The sequence below is a fragment of the Morone saxatilis genome, unplaced genomic scaffold, assembly GCF_004916995.1.
Source record: "Morone saxatilis isolate NCDOM2014 unplaced genomic scaffold, NCSU_SB_2.0 Contig11, whole genome shotgun sequence".
Taxonomy (NCBI): Eukaryota; Metazoa; Chordata; class Actinopteri; family Moronidae; genus Morone; species Morone saxatilis.
Genome location: NW_023339663.1, coordinates 11,307,773 through 11,324,620, shown reverse-complemented (window position 1 = coordinate 11,324,620; position 16,848 = coordinate 11,307,773). Strand labels below are relative to the sequence as shown.

Below are 16,848 nucleotides of genomic sequence, written 5' to 3'. Positions count from 1 at the left end.
AATGTTTATTTTCCTTTAAAGGAAACCTTACTCCCTCAGTGTTGTCTTTATTTAAGAAGTGGACACACAGCAAGCTGGGAGGAAGAAAAAAAAAAAAACCTTGCAGGACTAAAAACCGTGCAGCGGTAATAGCTGCAGACAGACTTGAACAACTATTCTACCTATGATTAACTTATGTACAGCTTTTGACTGAGCTTAAGCTTTTTCTTACTGTCAGAATTTGTTGTGCTGCATCTCCACCTTTACTAAAAGGAAAACAGTCTGGTTTGGCTTAATAAAGCTGGCACTGCAACTACATGATAATCTTAAGAGGCAGTGGGTGCATGGATGGACACGTGATAATCTTTTAGGCAGTGGACGAAATCTTCATTTAGGAGATAACTAGAGTACTTCTTGGCAACCTGCTCTATCCTTCTCAGACAGAGGGAGACAGAGGGTGTGAGTGTATGAGAATGTGTGACAGATCGCTGCATGGGGAGAGCTGAGGGGGGTGGATGTAGTCTTACAAGGAAAAGATCTGCTGAGATCAAATTTCCATTCTGCCAAAGTCTGAGAAAAAAAAAAAAACAACAAATGAAAAACTTCACCCCGACCAACAGTTACATCACAATGATCCTCATAATGTAGATCTCTAACAGGACTCTGTGCTGCATGTTAGATCATACTCCTCCACCCTTCCAGGCACCTCAGGCAGAGCTAATGAGAATCATATTGGTGAATATTTAACATTGCAAGTTTTAGCTGATTATGTCTATCCAGGCGTATATATAATGGTAAACATTCAGGAATTGGTCAATGTACAGGTATGTGAAGTATACTTGGAACTACATGTCCACCTATGAAGTGTAACACATAGAAGAGTGCCCTCTAGTGTTGGATAAAAATAATGTCATCCACTCACTAACAAAACTCATCTTAACCTGGGTTGCATGTGAATCCTGCCGGGGGTAAGTCACATTACGGGCCTCTAAAGCTCACATGCTTGTCATCTAACATTTATTCAGGCTAAATAACTGTGTAATCCTTGGTTAAACTATGAAACAAGTCAACAAATCACAGTTGCTTAACTCACCAGACTGTTTGCACAGAGGTCACACCACAAGCCCAAATATTGGCAAACAAACAAGGGACTAATCTTGTTTTTTTTTTTTGCACGTTGCAAAGCTTCAGCTTTGACATAAAAATAACCAAATTCTGGTAAAATATTGAATGTTTTTATAACAATACATTAGAATTCAACACTACATACAATATGTTCATTGTTTTACCATTTTAACCAAAAATCTTCCACCGTGTTCCAAGCAATAAGAGCCAGTTGTGACTAAAGTACAAAGTGCCGCTACAATGTAATACATCATCCAAAATGTGGAGCTTAACAGACTGAAATACAACAGGAAAGTTTTAAATTTGCTAGTTTCATTTCCAGCTTTTTTTAATGAACCAAATTTTTTTTTTGAAGAAATCGTCTGTGGGTATTATCCTGATTTCATCCCCTTCAGGACCTTTTAGTTGCTCGATGGTTGATGGAACTAATGGTCTAAAGAGTCCTGACCTTCGATCTTCTGCATTTTTAGGTTTAAGTGCACACATTTGGGCAGTCATCCCATTCCAGTGTGATAAACGCTTTCTTTCTTCCTTCTTTCAAAAGATTAATGTCCAGTTTACAGTTAAGATTTATGAAAGCAAGCTGGTAAATGCCTCTTTTGATCTTTAGTCCATTTTCTTTGATACTTAAGTAAGCAACCTCAGAATCAGTAACTGGATTTACAACTGTAAAGTAGCAGAGGTCTGTGACATTGCGTTGTAAATGAAAGTGTTGCTAAAGGGCACAAACTGGTGGCTGATAATCTTGATGGCCTCCTGAGCAGCAGATCCTACAGAAAGACATTGAAAGGGAAGAAGTGTGAATTTATCAGCACTATATAGGTGGGGATATGCTGTGTATCAATTTCTTAAAAGAGTGCTAAATTATTACCTCCCAAAAATGCAGCAACTGTATGTGGCTCTGCTGCACCATATCGACAGCTGCAAGTTATCACAAAGGTGAAAGAATTAATCATTATCCAGCACATTGTTTTAACAATAACTCCAATCAGAAATTCCAGCAGCAACCACGACTTACAACTCATGGATGTAATCGTCTTTGATGTTGACGTTGAGGCTGTACTCCTGCAGTAGGCTGTTCACGCAGAGCTTCAGTTTGCTGATGTCGTCCTCCACCTGGTAGTTATAAACTCCTGGTAAGGGTGAACATGTGGTAAAAGAAAAGAAAATGATAGTAGAGAGTTAAATGTGGAAGAGCCATAAAAAGCTGCAGCTGCAATGCTCATTGTCTGCAGGTTGCACAAGTGTTGTAGCAGCTACTACTTTCTGTTTTACTTACAGCTACTACTTTCTGTTTTACTTACTAGGTGGCCACGTCAACATGCACCTACACTATGACTTCCCTTCCCTATAAATGGCACAAGTTGGTATGGTTCTGCAACTTACCAAACACAAAAAACTATTTGATTTAGTGAATTCTTTAACGACAAATCTGTATAAACTTTGGCCGTACCTGGGTAGCGGGAGTGCTGCTGATAGAAGCGATCAACGGCACGAAGCATCAGGTAGAAGACCATCTCGCTATCTGGATTGTCCATGCATGACGCTGAGGACACAGAAGTACCGTTAATAGGTGAATATGTTTTACATTTGGAGAGGTGAAAACAGTAATAAAGTCAGAGCAAATTACAAGTAATGAACAATGAACAAGAATGAACAGTTTAATCAGAAAGGAAATTAATCTCCAACTTACTGATTTCATCTTTATTTACCGAATCCACACTATATTCTTCAGCCAGAGATCTGCAGCGCACCACTCTCAGAAAGGATGCATTCTTACCTTGACACCAAGACAAATGCCTACAGTTAGCAATAAAATTTTATGCGGTGCAGCAATAGAGCAGTTTAGACTACACTTGTATGCAGACGGAAATTTTATACAGCATTACAAATCTTAGGCAGCCGTGCGCAGAGAAATGAAAACCTTTGAACTCAGAAAGGCAGCACATTAGCGTGGTAAATTAGAACAAAATACAACTGATGAATATATGGCAAAAGGTAGTTTGAATTGATTCATTGTACCAACATCTGTACATACATTCATGTCAAAAAAGATCCCCAGTGGGTATGTTTCCACGGGTAAATACACTGATTACCATGAATAAGAAGATCAGGCAGATTAGTGAAAGGCTACATTATTCGAAGTAGTGACCTTTTAACATATTTTCAGGCATTACATAAATAGAATTTTATAAATGTGACATAATGAAACCAGCAGGCTGTGTTTTAAAGGCATGCATTTTATAGTAAAATGCATAATATATAGTATGGGTTATTAATTACAGAATAGGTTACTTACAGAACAGTCTGATGTCCTTTTCAGAGATGCTCTCTGGTGGCTAGTGGAAAAGAAAAGTAATGTCAGTGAAAATCAATTTTTAGTCAAATGCAAACATGGAAAAAGTGATTTCCAACTGAAATAACAGCCAGCTTTGTTGTAGGTCTTCACAGTTAATCACAAATTTGTCTTCCCAAGTTAGTTTAGCTTGTCTAGTTGCAGTTATAGAATCTAGGAATGTATTTGTGTCCTAAATTTAAAAACAGTCAAGATGTTTTCAAACTAACCTCTTTTTCAGTAAGTTCAATGATTTCCAACATACCTTTCCAACAGACTGCAATAGACATTCTACATGCTTAGAAACAGCAGCTGCATCCTGCATGGCCTTTTCCCTGTAACTGAAATAAAAACACAAAAATGAACGGCAAAACACCCACATAATAAAAATCCCACATAATAAAATCATGCGCTATTAGAAAGAGAGCTATAGATCCAGACCTACACTGTTGGACAAGATAGCAGCTAGCTAACCCATATATTCCACACTTACACATTTTGAAGGTTGATGAACTTCTGAGAATCTGCAATCATATCTGGGATGGTTCCTCGTACAGGTAAGCTTCCATTGCCTTCCTTGTGAACAAAATCCTTCACAGCTCGCAGCATCACCCAGAAGGACAAGGACTAGAAAACATGCACCAACAATACATTCCTCAGTTAAAAACTATGCTGTAACTTTAGATGTATTTTTAATAGAATGATTGAGGAAGAAAGTCCAAACCTGTGACGTGATGTTGTTACACTGCTCACTATTGAAGAGGTCTTCAACAGAATTAGGAACCTGGAGAAATAAAAGACATTACCAGCAGGCATTACATCACTAGACTTAACATGTGTAATGCTATAGAAAACAGGGATTAGTGGTTTAAAATGTAAGATACATCTCAGAGTATTTACGATTTGGCACCTTGGTTGGGTTTAAAGCAGTATTGACATTCTTAATAGCTTCCTCAAAGTTTTCTTCATCCTCTGGGACACCATTCTCATTCTTCAGGATCCCTAAAAAAAAAAGGAACACAAAAAGAGAAAGTCAATCACAGATATATTTGAGTTACACAGCAAAGTCACTAAACTTATAGGAAACTACAATCCAAAGATTCACAGTTACCTTCCCGAATAAACTGTCTGAAGGCCTCTTTCTCTTTGTAATTTTTCGGTGGCTGACAGTTGTGCTACATTGACAAAAGTAGAGGGACATTATATTGTATGGCAACACTAACAAAGACACTGCAGAATGAATATGAGTGATGGAGTATTTGAGAGACATGTTGGCACAAAGGAGGCCACAGAAAATGTAGTGTACCTCACTGAGCCATTTCGCCAGGTATTTAGCAACAACGATGATCCATGGTGTGTGACTGTGATCCTACAGATTAAATAAAGAATGGAAAGGAATACTGTCATTTTTGTGAACCAGGCATAGTTTAAACATCCTAATGTGCACGACACAAATGTGCTGAAACCAAAGTACACACCTTCTTCACCATGCTGTCAAGGTCGTAGGACTGAATGTGGTTCTTGAACTCTGCAAAAGGCTGGTCTAACCTCAGGTCCTCCAAGGCATTGTCTGGGTGAGATTCGATCACTGAAGAGAGAGGCGGTAACATGATAACATAAAAGTTTTAAAATCAAATTATCCGTATGAACTACGGTCTAAGAGCTACAGTGAAATTCCCAAAAAAGTGGATACAGGCAGACGTCTCATGTGAAGACTTGACTATAGAGGCTTTATTTATTTAATTTATGACTTACGACATTCTTCACAGTACTGCATTTCATGGCCAATGGCCCACTGTGAACTGAAAGCATTCCACACATATCCATACACAACCAATTAAACGTTAACGTTGTGAACTAACCTGTATGCTCCTGCACCACTAGTCTCATGTAGCCTATCAGGCCGTAGGTTTTACACACTAGGAATGGTACAGAGGCACTCCACAGAACTGAGCCTAGCCTCAAACACGTGCTGTTGAATTAGTTAATTGGAGAGAAAATAACAAATCAAGCCAATTCAGTTTAAACAGTCTCTACATAACGATTCAAACAATTTCTATAAAATTGACAAAGGTATACACTTCATTTTATGTCACTTCATTGTATTTTTAAAATAAAGCCCAGCCGGAGTGCTAAATGCTCCATTCAGGAAGGACTGCACAACATTTGGATATTTCTATTAAAATGATACTGAAAATCCTAGTTCAGCATACTATAGGGTCCAATATAACTGACTATTTTGTTACAATAATATGTGAAAGCAAACATGAACTATATGTCATACCTTTCTGGCAAGTGGACACCGATGACTACGGTAAACCTGTGGAAAAACTCTGGATCGTTGTCGAGAAGCTTATCTGGACTCTGATGGAGTAACAGGAAAGACAAACAGGATCTGTGTCACTATCAGAGTGATAATACCAACTGATACCTTATACATCTATATATTTACACAGCAATATGTGGATTCATAGATCTGCTTTTATTTAAAGAAACGTGAGAAACTTAACATTTGTCTTTTAACCTTGTAGAGCATTTTCCAATCTTTTAACGTGTTTTAATGTGATGTAAATACTGTTGAACATTATTACCGCTGTGAAAACATCTGTGGCACCGTGTGAAAACTCGATGAGACTAACCTCCTCGACATAGTTTCCAGAGACATCGCTGTTCAATTCTTGTAGCAGCTCAGTGGCAGCCTGTGCTCTGTTCTGCAACATAAAAACTAAGGTCAGGACTCAAATATATACAAATATACAAATGCTTTTCTTCCTTCAACAAGAAAAGTAACAGTGACTATGAATAACCGAGGAGGAGTCATGCAGACGCAGGTGGAAAAAAAGAAAATAGGAAATTGTAACATAAATGCATTTATTTTGTGAAAACATACCTTCCCAATGTTGTTGTTGCTTAGGAAAAAACTGCAAGACAGGATAAACAGGTCAGCCATGAATAATAATATATAATATATAATAACACATAATAAAACTAACACACATTGTATGCTTAGATCAACTGTCAACAAAACTGCTGTCTTACTTGTTTCCAACATCTTCCCCTGACACTGTGTGTCCATCAACTATGGTAAAGGCTCCAATGCCTGACAAAGAGATGAATTCACTTAATCAGAAGCTTTCATCAGCACCTAACGTTACTTCAGCATCAGCACCAACCCAGAGCCACATCTGCTTACCTGGAAGTACGAGGTTCTTCAGGATCTCTGTTCCAGTAGCTGTGGCGTTGATGAGGCAAACATGTGCATTCTCCAGTGCTTCTTGACCATGGTCACCCCACAGTCTGAAAGCACACAACAGGAAAATGGTGTTGTATACAATTCATCCTAAAACCACAACAAAGCACTTTGCAAGAATGCCTTAGCTTCGACTGTCGTGTATTGTTACACTCGTGTTATCATCAAAAGCGGTGAGTAAATGACGCCAAGGTGAAGGCAGGGTGAAGACAAGCTGGCAGCGTTGATTGCATGAAAACACAGACCCGTATAGCTAATGTTAATGTGATAGCTCGCCGATGCTGTAATAACTATAAGGCACACAGCAAGCTAACGCTCGCTAACGTTAGCAGTCCTGTCTCTCCACTGTTTCTGCTGCGACCGCTCAGAACAAATGCACAGGACATTTAGCTGAACATATTTACGCAGTTTTTCTGCAAAATGTCCAATTTAGTTTGAATGTACCTGAGCTGTCTGTCGTATTTCTGCTCTTTGGAGGGGTTGGTGGCTGCCATTGTAGCTTTCTAATGAGTGACGTCTCTCGGCACAGTATTGTTTCCTCATCGACAGATTCGACGCAAACGTGCCCGCGAAAATTCAGTTACGCACTTTCGGCACAATTTATCACCGATTTTCAAATATTGAGACCTTTCACCCGTCACACGATATTGTTAAATTGTGACATACAATTGTGTTCGTAGTAAAATAAGTCAAGCGACCCTTTATGTGCACTGAACATATACAGTGAAAACATGGTCTAAATCTAAATATCAGAAAATAGTGAAACATTTCCTAAAGCCCAACATGCGTTACTAACCCTAACCCATTTGTAGCTATTGTTTTTTCCTCTGTAAAAGGTCAACTATAGACTATTTTTATAACATGGTCGGAAAAATGTTATATAGTTTGTATAATCAGAAGATGTTCCTCATGAAAACATGATAATAATGTGCTAAAAATCCTTTATTGTCATTTTAATATAGAAAAAGACATTGTTGCATAGGTATAAACTAATTATCGAATATCTTCCTGAAAGCATTAAGTCATAAGAGGGCTGACCTAATGCAGCAACATTAGACAAGATTAGCTTTAAACCCTTAGACAGGTGGACCGGAGGTGTGCGTGTGTGTGGGTGCGTGTGTGCGTAAAGGGGCGTGTCAAGAAAAGGCATAATTGTCCTTCCCCTTTGGCCACTACATAAACTTCATCAATAGCTGCACCGGCCCGTGTCTGTGCTCCGCGTCCGCACCGGAGTAACGACAACTTGGTCAGACTTGAAACAGGGACAATGACAGGGAATCACTGGGGATATGGAAAAGAGGACGGTAAGATATTACAGCAAAGCTCTTTATTGCTTCACAATCCACAGTGGAGGCAATTAGCCAAACTCTCCATGCTTCACTACATTTTAGTTTAGTGTTATTCCGATTTTGCTGGTGGCGCTGCGCGTTATCCAGGAGAAGTAACGCAGATGAGTAACGCTGTTAATGCGAGATTAGCCACATGCTTAAAGGGATGTCTGCTGTCACCTTCACCTTAACTCCACTTGATCTGTCCTGGGCTCTCGAATCAGAAATATTGCATTGCATCAGGGTTGTGGTCAATATAAGTTGCTTTATTTAATGTGCTACATTGAGACAGTCTTGGGTGAATTTCACAAATTTCTTTTTTTTTTTTGGGGGTTCTTTGGGTCCTAATTTCATGTTGATGGTCCCATGTATTCCTTGACTGACCTTGGTCTGTTAGTGGTTTGCAGTAGCTTTAACTAAATTAGTTGAGTTAAATTAAAAACCATAACTTTGTTTTATTACTGTGCTTTTTAAAGTATTTAGTATTTGTCTTTGCAGGTGACTTAATTCATTATTCTGTTTTAATTTAAGGCACATTTGATCATCACACACAATAGAGCTGAAGGCATAAATGCAGAAGCCTTAAAATGATCTGTTCATTTAATGTTCTTCTTACATGATAAGGTCCCTCTGCATGGCACAAAAACTTCCCTGTTGCCGAGGGGAACCGCCAGTCTCCCATTGACATCGTCCCTCAACAGGCTTCCCATGACCCCAGTCTGGGCCCGATTGTCCTAAACTATGATCAGTGCACCTCCATCAACATCGCCAACAATGGACACTCTGTTGTTGTGGACTTTGATGACTCTGATGACCGTTCAGGTGAGAAAAAAACTTTATTGCATTTACCTGTAATTTCAACTGTAGTTTATTGAGTTCAAGTTGATGATTTTATTTTTAAAGAAAGCAAAAATCACACAAACAACCAAACCAACCAACCTATATATATATATATATATATATATATGCACAACTTACAGAGGTCACACTTCTATATGTAGTGAAAATAAAATAAACAGAAATATGGATAGATAGTAATGTCTTAGCAGGAGCTATGATCACTATGACCTATGGTTGTATTAAAAGATAACTGCCTTGCAGTTATTGACAGGGATCACAGTTCAGTGATAATCTTGGCACTGATATGTTTGTCAGCCACATGCAGTGGAAATTTGTGCTAAAAGTTGACTTTTCAGCAATCATATGCTTGAAAGGTGGGATTACCTTGATTTTTAGAAAGTGCAAACCGTGTGCATAACTGACCATAATCAAAGGTTACAAATAAACCCCTGATTATGCTGCAAGGAAATGCAGCCAGCAGTTAACTGTATGAGTATCCGTCTGCTGGACAAGAGATATAATAACCTCAGTGGATCTCAGTGGTTATTATGACCCTATTTGCTTTTATCACTGGGTGGATCCATGTTAACCACCCCATCATTACCGTGAATGATGTTTGGCTCAGACAGTTTCCACAGAGCAAGCAAGTAGCCATCACTGAAAATAATTAATGAAAGAAAAGACCTGTAGGAAAACAAATGCTCTTCCTCAGCATTTCTCCATAGTTCAAATGAGGTGCACAAATCCCCTAAACCTGCTCTTGTCAGTTTGCCATGTGTGGCTTGGTCTTTGTGCACCACATCCATACATTCACACCTGACAGCTTAAAGCGTCACTGTTTGTATGGTAAGAAAAAGGAGGATGGAATAACATAAATCAAAGTTTATATAAGGACAGATTTACGCTATTCAAGTAATTCAAACTGATCATGTATTAAAGATCTGGCACTAAATGTTAAAATAAAAACATTTACATGATTTATTTATCATTTTCACCATAAGGACCTGATTCAGCATCAGTTATTAATAATTCTTCATACCTGCTACTATCACATTATTCCCCTTTCATCTATATTGCAAGATGGCAAGATAAGTGTTTTGCTATTTTTTTCCATTCATGCATAGCTAATCTGACCTGGACTGGAGTGGCCCGTTTTGTCAGAAGGATGTCAGCAGCATCACAATGAATAACAATCAGATTAGATACCCAGCGGTGCAAGCTGTAGGCTCTGAAAACAGGCTGTACTATCCTGATAATGGACTGAGTGTCATTATTCAACGTATTGATGCTTGTTGGCCAATGGACCTGAATTGAAAGCTAAGCCAACCTAATTGTAGCTTTAACGTCCCTTTATTTATCATGGACTTGACTATTTGTGTCTCAAACTAAAGCTTGTGCCATAGAGCTCTAATTATATATTCCTTGATAAAGCAGACTGTCTATCCGCTGGGTGTTACCAGGTTCACTATGACTATGCAGTGTTGGGCTAGAAAGCAGTTTTGACACCCACAGAGAGTAGGGGTGTGGGTGTGTGAATGTCTTTTAACATCTCTCATCTTCTACAGTGATCCAGGGAGGACCTCTTGACAACCCCTACAGACTGAAACAGTTTCACTTCCACTGGGGCGGAAAGGGCTGCCATGGCTCTGAGCACACTGTTGAAGGAATTAGCTATGCATCTGAGGTCAGTGTGGATCTGTATACTTTCAGTGCGTCAGTGTCTAAACACCAAAACATAGGATAAACCATTTTTGGTTTATTCTATTTTTGCCAGGTATACTGCATGGGGTAACGTATTTTGCTATAAAATAAAATCAAACCCCTATTCTGTTTCTTTCTATCTTTCTTTTTCCTCCTATGTCCTCCTTCAGCTTCATCTAGTGCACTGGAATGCTGTCAAGTACAAGACGTTTGGGGAGGCTGCAGCAGCTCCAGACGGCCTCGCTGTCCTTGGAATCTTTTTGGAAGTAAGATATTTCTCTTCAGCACAATACCATTTTCTGTGAGTGTTGTTTCTACACTCATTTTATGTTGTCTTCTACATTTTTTGTGCCATTGATATTACATTTGTGAATTAAGTAATTATTTGGTATGCATTCCCTTCAAAAGTCAAAAATCTAATTTCCAAAACAAACTTTTCTGTTGCGGAAGACAGGTGACGACCACAGATGGCTCCACATGATAACAGACGCTCTGTTCATGGTGAAGTTTAAGGTGAGTACTGTGATTGCTACTGGATGTAGTTTATTATGTTATTGGCATTACTGCAGTAATAGAAAAAACAGTTGTCTTTGTATCTCTGTGTCAGGCTAGTGTCACAGATTTCAAAGGTTTCAACCCCAAGTGCCTCCTACCCAGCAGCCTCCACTACTGGACATACCCGGGATCACTGACCACACCCCCCCTACATGAGAGTGTCATCTGGATCGTCCTTAAGGAGCCAATCATAGTGTCTGAAAAACAGGTGTGTATGTGATGCAAACATGTTCCTTTTGACTACTATAATTTGCCAGATTTCCAACATGTATACCACTATATTTATTAATTTATTAATTTAACAGTTTTCTTTCTTATTATTATTTGTGGAACATTTGCAGTAAACCAGAATATACTTTACACCACCAAAACGTTTTATCTGTAGTACTCATTAATTCCTACAAACAAAGCATTAACCCTAATTCTACTATTGTGGCTGTAAGCTAGTAGTGGGCAACACCTATATCACCTATATTTTCCCATCACTGCTTAAAAAGAGCCAATTACAGTACCAGAAATATGCACCTTGAATTCATAATGAATTAATTGTGGCTCTTTTTAAAGCGCGAAATCATCACTCAAATGGGTATTCATGTCTAAAATAAAATATGATATGATTTAAAAAATAAAAAACTGACATTATATTTTTTTATATTTTCTTGATTCCTGACAGCATGTTCATGTTCAACTCTAGTACTAATGATTGATTTCACACATTTGTTGTAGTGTAGTGATCTTTTCTCAATGTGCAGTTTTTACCATCCATGTTTCCTTGCCTGCAAATCATTAGGCTATGCTCCAAGGATCCCCTGCCTCTTTTGTTGTCAAACCAAAGTTGAGCATCCCTGGATCACTATGCCAAGTTTGAATAGTTGTGGGGGTGGTGGTGGGGTTTACCTCTGTGCTGTAGCATGTCCAGAAATATACTGTTTGGCCTAGGTAAGATGCTAAATTCAGAAAACAAAACATGGGCGAGCATCATTCTTGGGGGATGCTGTGTGTTGGGTTAGCTTGTTTTTATCCACCCCTCTTCTTAGGACTGAATGTAATCAGAAAGTTGAGGTCTGATAACCCCAGGTTGTTGACAAGTTAAGCTGACTAACTGGATGTCTGCAGCACATGCCTACCAGGTCCCCCCTGTGAGTTGGCCCTGTGTCGGCTGGATTATACACTTTGGTTGATCCTTTCTAGTCTAATTTTTAACACCAAGACTGTACATGAGGAATCTGGATTTTTAGTGATGGTGGCACATGGAGTGTATTCATAAACAAGCTGCCTGTAAACCCATGTGTGTAACATAGCTGGGGGTGAGGTGTAAGCTAGGCGACTGGCCCCACAACCTATGACTCCAGGCCACAAGCCTTTGATCCCCTTCAGCTGATTATCCTGATGGATGGATGACTGGATGGGTTCAGGGCTTTAATTGAGAAATGCTTGCATGGAGACTCAGCAGGGGAAAGCCTTTATATAACAGAGTATTATTTTGTTTTTCATTTCCCCTTTTAATGCTAGACATAGAGCTAAAGAGGAAAGACAAAAAAGAGGGTGGGTTTTGTAAGTCTGGTAATAGTCAATGTTTGTCATTAAAATAACATACACTGAATAAGTGAGTCACACAGTTGTACTGGAAGATGTATTTCTTCATAACAAATAATATGGGCACTTTAATTTGTTCTGAGTCGATGTACGTGCACCTCCTGCTGCCATGAATACTCACTATCACACCAAAACTGCCACTGAAATGACTCCCCAACAAACACACTATTTATTCCTGTACACTACAGAACCTGTTTGAGTAAAACCGTTTTTCTTTGCAAAAACATTAAAGGGGAAACTGTGTCTTTCTGTCTCTCCTCAAATGCAGCTGGGAAAGTTTAGAATGCTTCAGTTCAGTGGAGAGGAAGACGATCAGAGGATGCGCATGGAAAACAACTTCAGGCCTCCCCAGCCTCTCAAGGGCAGGAAAGTGCGTTCTTCCAATTAATGTGACCTCAAGAGATGTGAAGTCGTAGATAACAAAAGCTCTTTTAGACAACAGTGAATGCATTAATTTGAGTGTCCTTTTTTTGCCTCATGGTAGCTTGTCCTGAGGATTTCTGATTTACTTTCTATAGAAGGAAAAAGTTCAAGGAGTAATTCTCATCACTGCCAGCCCATTGAGATGTATGTTTCCCTTTACTGCTCGTAAGCTTCAATGGCAGAGGGAGGAATCAGATTTTGAGCAATTTAGGGAAAAATAAAAGGGATATTATGAACCAATATAATTAGTTTGTTTAATATTTGACTACTATGTGCTATTCTGTGATATTATTAAAAGCAGTATGTTAATTAAGATTAAAAGATTGGATGTTTAATTGTACCTCATTTGTTGTTCAAGGAAGACAAGTGTTGCTGAGGCAATAAGGTGCTACATCAACTAGCAGCAAGCTCTTTTAAGGTGCTATTCTATGTATCTTGTAAGTCCGTATAACAGTGCAGTCTGTTGCTGTTTGTAGACTAGTATCGCACAACTCAGCTGTCGGCAGATTCACAGCCTCGGTCTCCTTACTGATCTCGATTGATCCCCCTTTCAGCCGGCCTATGGCTGGTGGATTCCCAGTCCTAGTGGCCACAGATCCCTTCTAGTCCAACAATGCCAACTGGAGGTGGAATTGGATTAGTGCTACGTTCGCTTAAACTGCTCTGTTTGGCCATGATGGAGGGCATGAAAGTTCTTTTTAGAGCTCAAGAGAGAGATAATCACCCACAGCAGACTGATTTATCATTTTTAGCATGCTCTCCAGATTTAACAAAAACCTGTGTTCCCAACTATTTATATTTCGAGTAACCAGTGAATTCAGTAGTTCAATCGAACTCTGTCTCTTTGGTTTTATGCACTAAACTGCATCTTGACTGAAGTGTCACATTTCCTGGTCGAGTGTGTCTACTATGCAAGAGGTAATCTGCACTGTTATTAACAGCTCACTTCTGAAGCTGCACTTTAAAAAAAAAAACAGTCTAGTATGTAAATGCCTGATAGAGGCCCCGGTGTCGCACTAAGCTGAGTTATGGCAGCCTTGTCTAATGCTGGTCCTTATTTCGATGTACATGGATTTTACTAGTTCAGAGGTATTAACTTATTTTGTTCCCATACAACAAAGCGCACACATGAAGAAAGGTTCCTCAGTTATGATTGTTTGTTGATGTGAAAGCGCATTACAAATGTAATTTATGGGTGGTTTGAATATTTTTGTAATGCATTCAAAATCTTTTCATGTTTGCTCAATAAAATACATTTCAAAATAACTTTGTTTTGCAGTGTTTTTTTTCTTCAATTTAAAGAGGTCCTTTCAGATGCATTAACTGACATTTACATACACAGAAATACAGTTCTGCATTTGATGATTTAGGATATTCTAACTCTTGCTTCTACTCTTACCAAAAAAGCATTGTTCAGCTTTTTTGTTGAAGTCATTGAACTTTGCACCTGGTGTCTACAGTATATTCCTTCAAGCAAATGTTTAAACTCACTCTCACTAATCAGAGTAGCAATACCGGGTTCAATGTAATAAGTAGCCAGGCTGTTGCCTAGAGGGCTGAGGGACAAGAGAAGGAACATGGACTGTGATCACAGTCAATTATTTACCAACTGTGTTCACTGAATGAGTGAACACTCATTCAGTGAACACTTTTTCAGCATGGTAGAGTATTTATAGTTAATTCTGTCATTAAACTAATATATAATAAAGGTGTGGCTGTAATGTAGATTGATGTGGAGGGTGGCTACTGCATCCATTTGCTATATGTGTGTTTCTTGGCTTTCTGAATGGGAATGAGAAAATAATTATTTTATGTGCCAATAATCAATAATCATCCAGTATTGCAATAACGTAGATAAGTGGACTCTCATGTACTTCTGACCTTCCTGCCATTAAGCAATCATGCAAAGAACCTCTTAAACAAGATACTGTATTATAAAGGAAGAAACTCCTCACTGTTTCTTATTGTTTCTTATTCACGCTGGAATTTGGAATTCATAAGGAGATTGCACCTTTAAATCAAGGTTAAATGTATCTCCCAAAAGAAAGGTTTAGACACCAAAAATCAAGATAATATTAAAAAAAGTTCAGAGAGCATTTATAATTGGTGGGGATGCAACATAGAATTTATTTTTTTAATTTTAATTTTATAGTTGAATTAATGAAAGCACAATATCTAAGACACATTTAACTGACATTTTTACCATCCAATTACAATTTTGAGTCATATATAATTTGAATGTATAAAAAACCCCTACATTCCTTCAGTTATGTGGCTTCAACATGTAGCTACAATATTTGTCCAGCAGATGGCAGGTTTGAGAACTCTGCTGACTAAAAACCTAGATTGTGTATTCTCATATTTGTGGTATTTGAATTAGATTTACCTGGTAAAAAACTAAATCCTTAACTGAAAATAAGTTACCTATTAAATTTAATTTAATTTAATTTAATTTAATTTAATAGGTTTAATAGCAATGTGATCTGTCTGACGTTGGAAGTTAATGAAAAACAACAATGAGAGATTGAGTTTTTAAAATCTAGGCCCAAATGATACACAAGGAAACCACATACAAATGTACATGTACATAAGACAGACACACAGTTTATTCAATTGCAGTTCAAACACATTTAAAGTAAAATCTATCTTCATTTCTATATCTGACTTGTTTTCTGGGCTGATGTTTTGACATAAATTTTCTTTAACAGACATATTAAAATGTTATTTTTATTCATCAATTTTCTTATGCTGTTTTTCTGTCACTGACACAAAGCTTGTTTAAGTCTCCCTGTAGGTGGCAGCATCTACTGTCTTTTGTATCACATGCAAAGTGAACTCTGGTTTGCCTTTCACCAGACACAAAGATACAATTTTGAAAAAGTGTAAAAATAACCCACATATAGCTGTACAACATCTTGGATACACATTGAAATGACCTAATGTGGAAATTAAATAATGGCTGACTGCAGCAGAAACATATCTTACATCCAAGGAGACATCATATTTTTTTTCTTTTTTTTTAGGCTATCAGTAACACTTGACCTTGTCTCTGTCCATCCTCCTTGTCACTGTGTTCTATTACAGCATCTGGTTTCATTTCCCTGTAATGGCTGTAAAAATTCAGTTTGCAGGTTGATGAATAAAGAATGAAAGTGGGTGTGTGTGAAGTATATTTAACACATATTCTCAAATAATCCTTCCAAAATAGCATCAGGGCGCTTTATTGAGACTGAGAATACCTTAGCGGGCACATCATCCTCAGCCACAATCGATGTGCCATGTAATAAGATATTACAGTCAGGCCTCAGAAATAGAGTCAGTCACATGTATTTTTAGCATCAGGATATCTACTTGCCTGTTGTAGTGATTTTTGCCAGACACAGCAACATCTGAGCAACTTGTGAAATACAAACCTGCGGGACGAACGAGCTGCAGAAAAAGTTGCTGGTCAGACAGAACAATGAACTAAGTTTTTTTTGCTGAATGATCTGCATGTTGTTAAAGGGGCACTAATAGTCATGAGGAAAAATGTCTTCTGTGGCTCTGGAGGACCTTAGAATTGTGAGAAAAATTGCCACATTCACTATTCAAACATACAATTACAATTGTAACATTACGTAATATCAAAATGTACCAAAAGCATCAAAAGTGACAGTACTTGTGCAGAAAAATAAACGACTCCTGTCAGTGTCATCATTATAGATAGATAGATAGAT

At 38.2% G+C, this 16,848-nt stretch overlaps 2 protein-coding genes across 2 annotated transcripts; one reads left to right on the top strand and one right to left on the bottom strand.

The window, feature by feature from the left end:
• Positions 1 to 974: 974 nt before the first annotated feature.
• On the bottom strand, positions 975 to 7,183 carry nae1 (nedd8 activating enzyme E1 subunit 1). The gene is made up of 20 exons (XM_035652293.1): positions 7,134 to 7,183; positions 6,633 to 6,736; positions 6,479 to 6,539; positions 6,330 to 6,360; positions 6,079 to 6,150; positions 5,724 to 5,803; positions 5,302 to 5,411; positions 4,918 to 5,027; positions 4,746 to 4,808; positions 4,551 to 4,614; positions 4,350 to 4,441; positions 4,164 to 4,223; positions 3,933 to 4,066; positions 3,705 to 3,780; positions 3,404 to 3,443; positions 2,798 to 2,884; positions 2,558 to 2,650; positions 2,123 to 2,237; positions 1,976 to 2,025; positions 975 to 1,874 (listed from the first exon to the last, which is right to left on the bottom strand). The coding sequence occupies exons 1-20, from the start codon at positions 7,181 to 7,183 to the stop codon at positions 1,765 to 1,767; spliced, it is 1,602 nt and encodes a 533-aa protein (XP_035508186.1). The 3' UTR covers positions 975 to 1,764.
• A 715-nt stretch (positions 7,184 to 7,898) lies between these two features.
• On the top strand, positions 7,899 to 14,398 carry ca7 (carbonic anhydrase VII). The gene is made up of 7 exons (XM_035682171.1): positions 7,899 to 7,993; positions 8,642 to 8,839; positions 10,423 to 10,541; positions 10,729 to 10,824; positions 11,009 to 11,071; positions 11,166 to 11,321; positions 12,978 to 14,398. Exons 1-7 carry the CDS (start codon positions 7,957 to 7,959, stop codon positions 13,095 to 13,097), a joined length of 789 nt encoding a protein of 262 aa, XP_035538064.1. The 5' UTR covers positions 7,899 to 7,956; the 3' UTR covers positions 13,098 to 14,398.
• Positions 14,399 to 16,848: the final 2,450 nt, after the last annotated feature.

Coding starts and splice junctions, on each gene's coding strand:
- nae1 (XM_035652293.1), bottom strand. CDS start 7,183: ATGGCAGCCACCAACCCCTCCAAAGAGCAGAAATACGACAGACAGCTC. Junction 6,540..6,632: donor GAAGAACCTCGTACTTCCAG/GTAAGCAGATGT, acceptor TCTCTTTGTCAG/GCATTGGAGCCTTTACCATA. Junction 6,361..6,478: donor GGGGAAGATGTTGGAAACAA/GTAAGACAGCAG, acceptor CCTGTCTTGCAG/TTTTTTCCTAAGCAACAACA.
- ca7 (XM_035682171.1), top strand. CDS start 7,957: ATGACAGGGAATCACTGGGGATATGGAAAAGAGGACG. Junction 7,994..8,641: donor GGGATATGGAAAAGAGGACG/GTAAGATATTAC, acceptor TTACATGATAAG/GTCCCTCTGCATGGCACAAA. Junction 10,825..11,008: donor TCCTTGGAATCTTTTTGGAA/GTAAGATATTTC, acceptor CTGTTGCGGAAG/ACAGGTGACGACCACAGATG.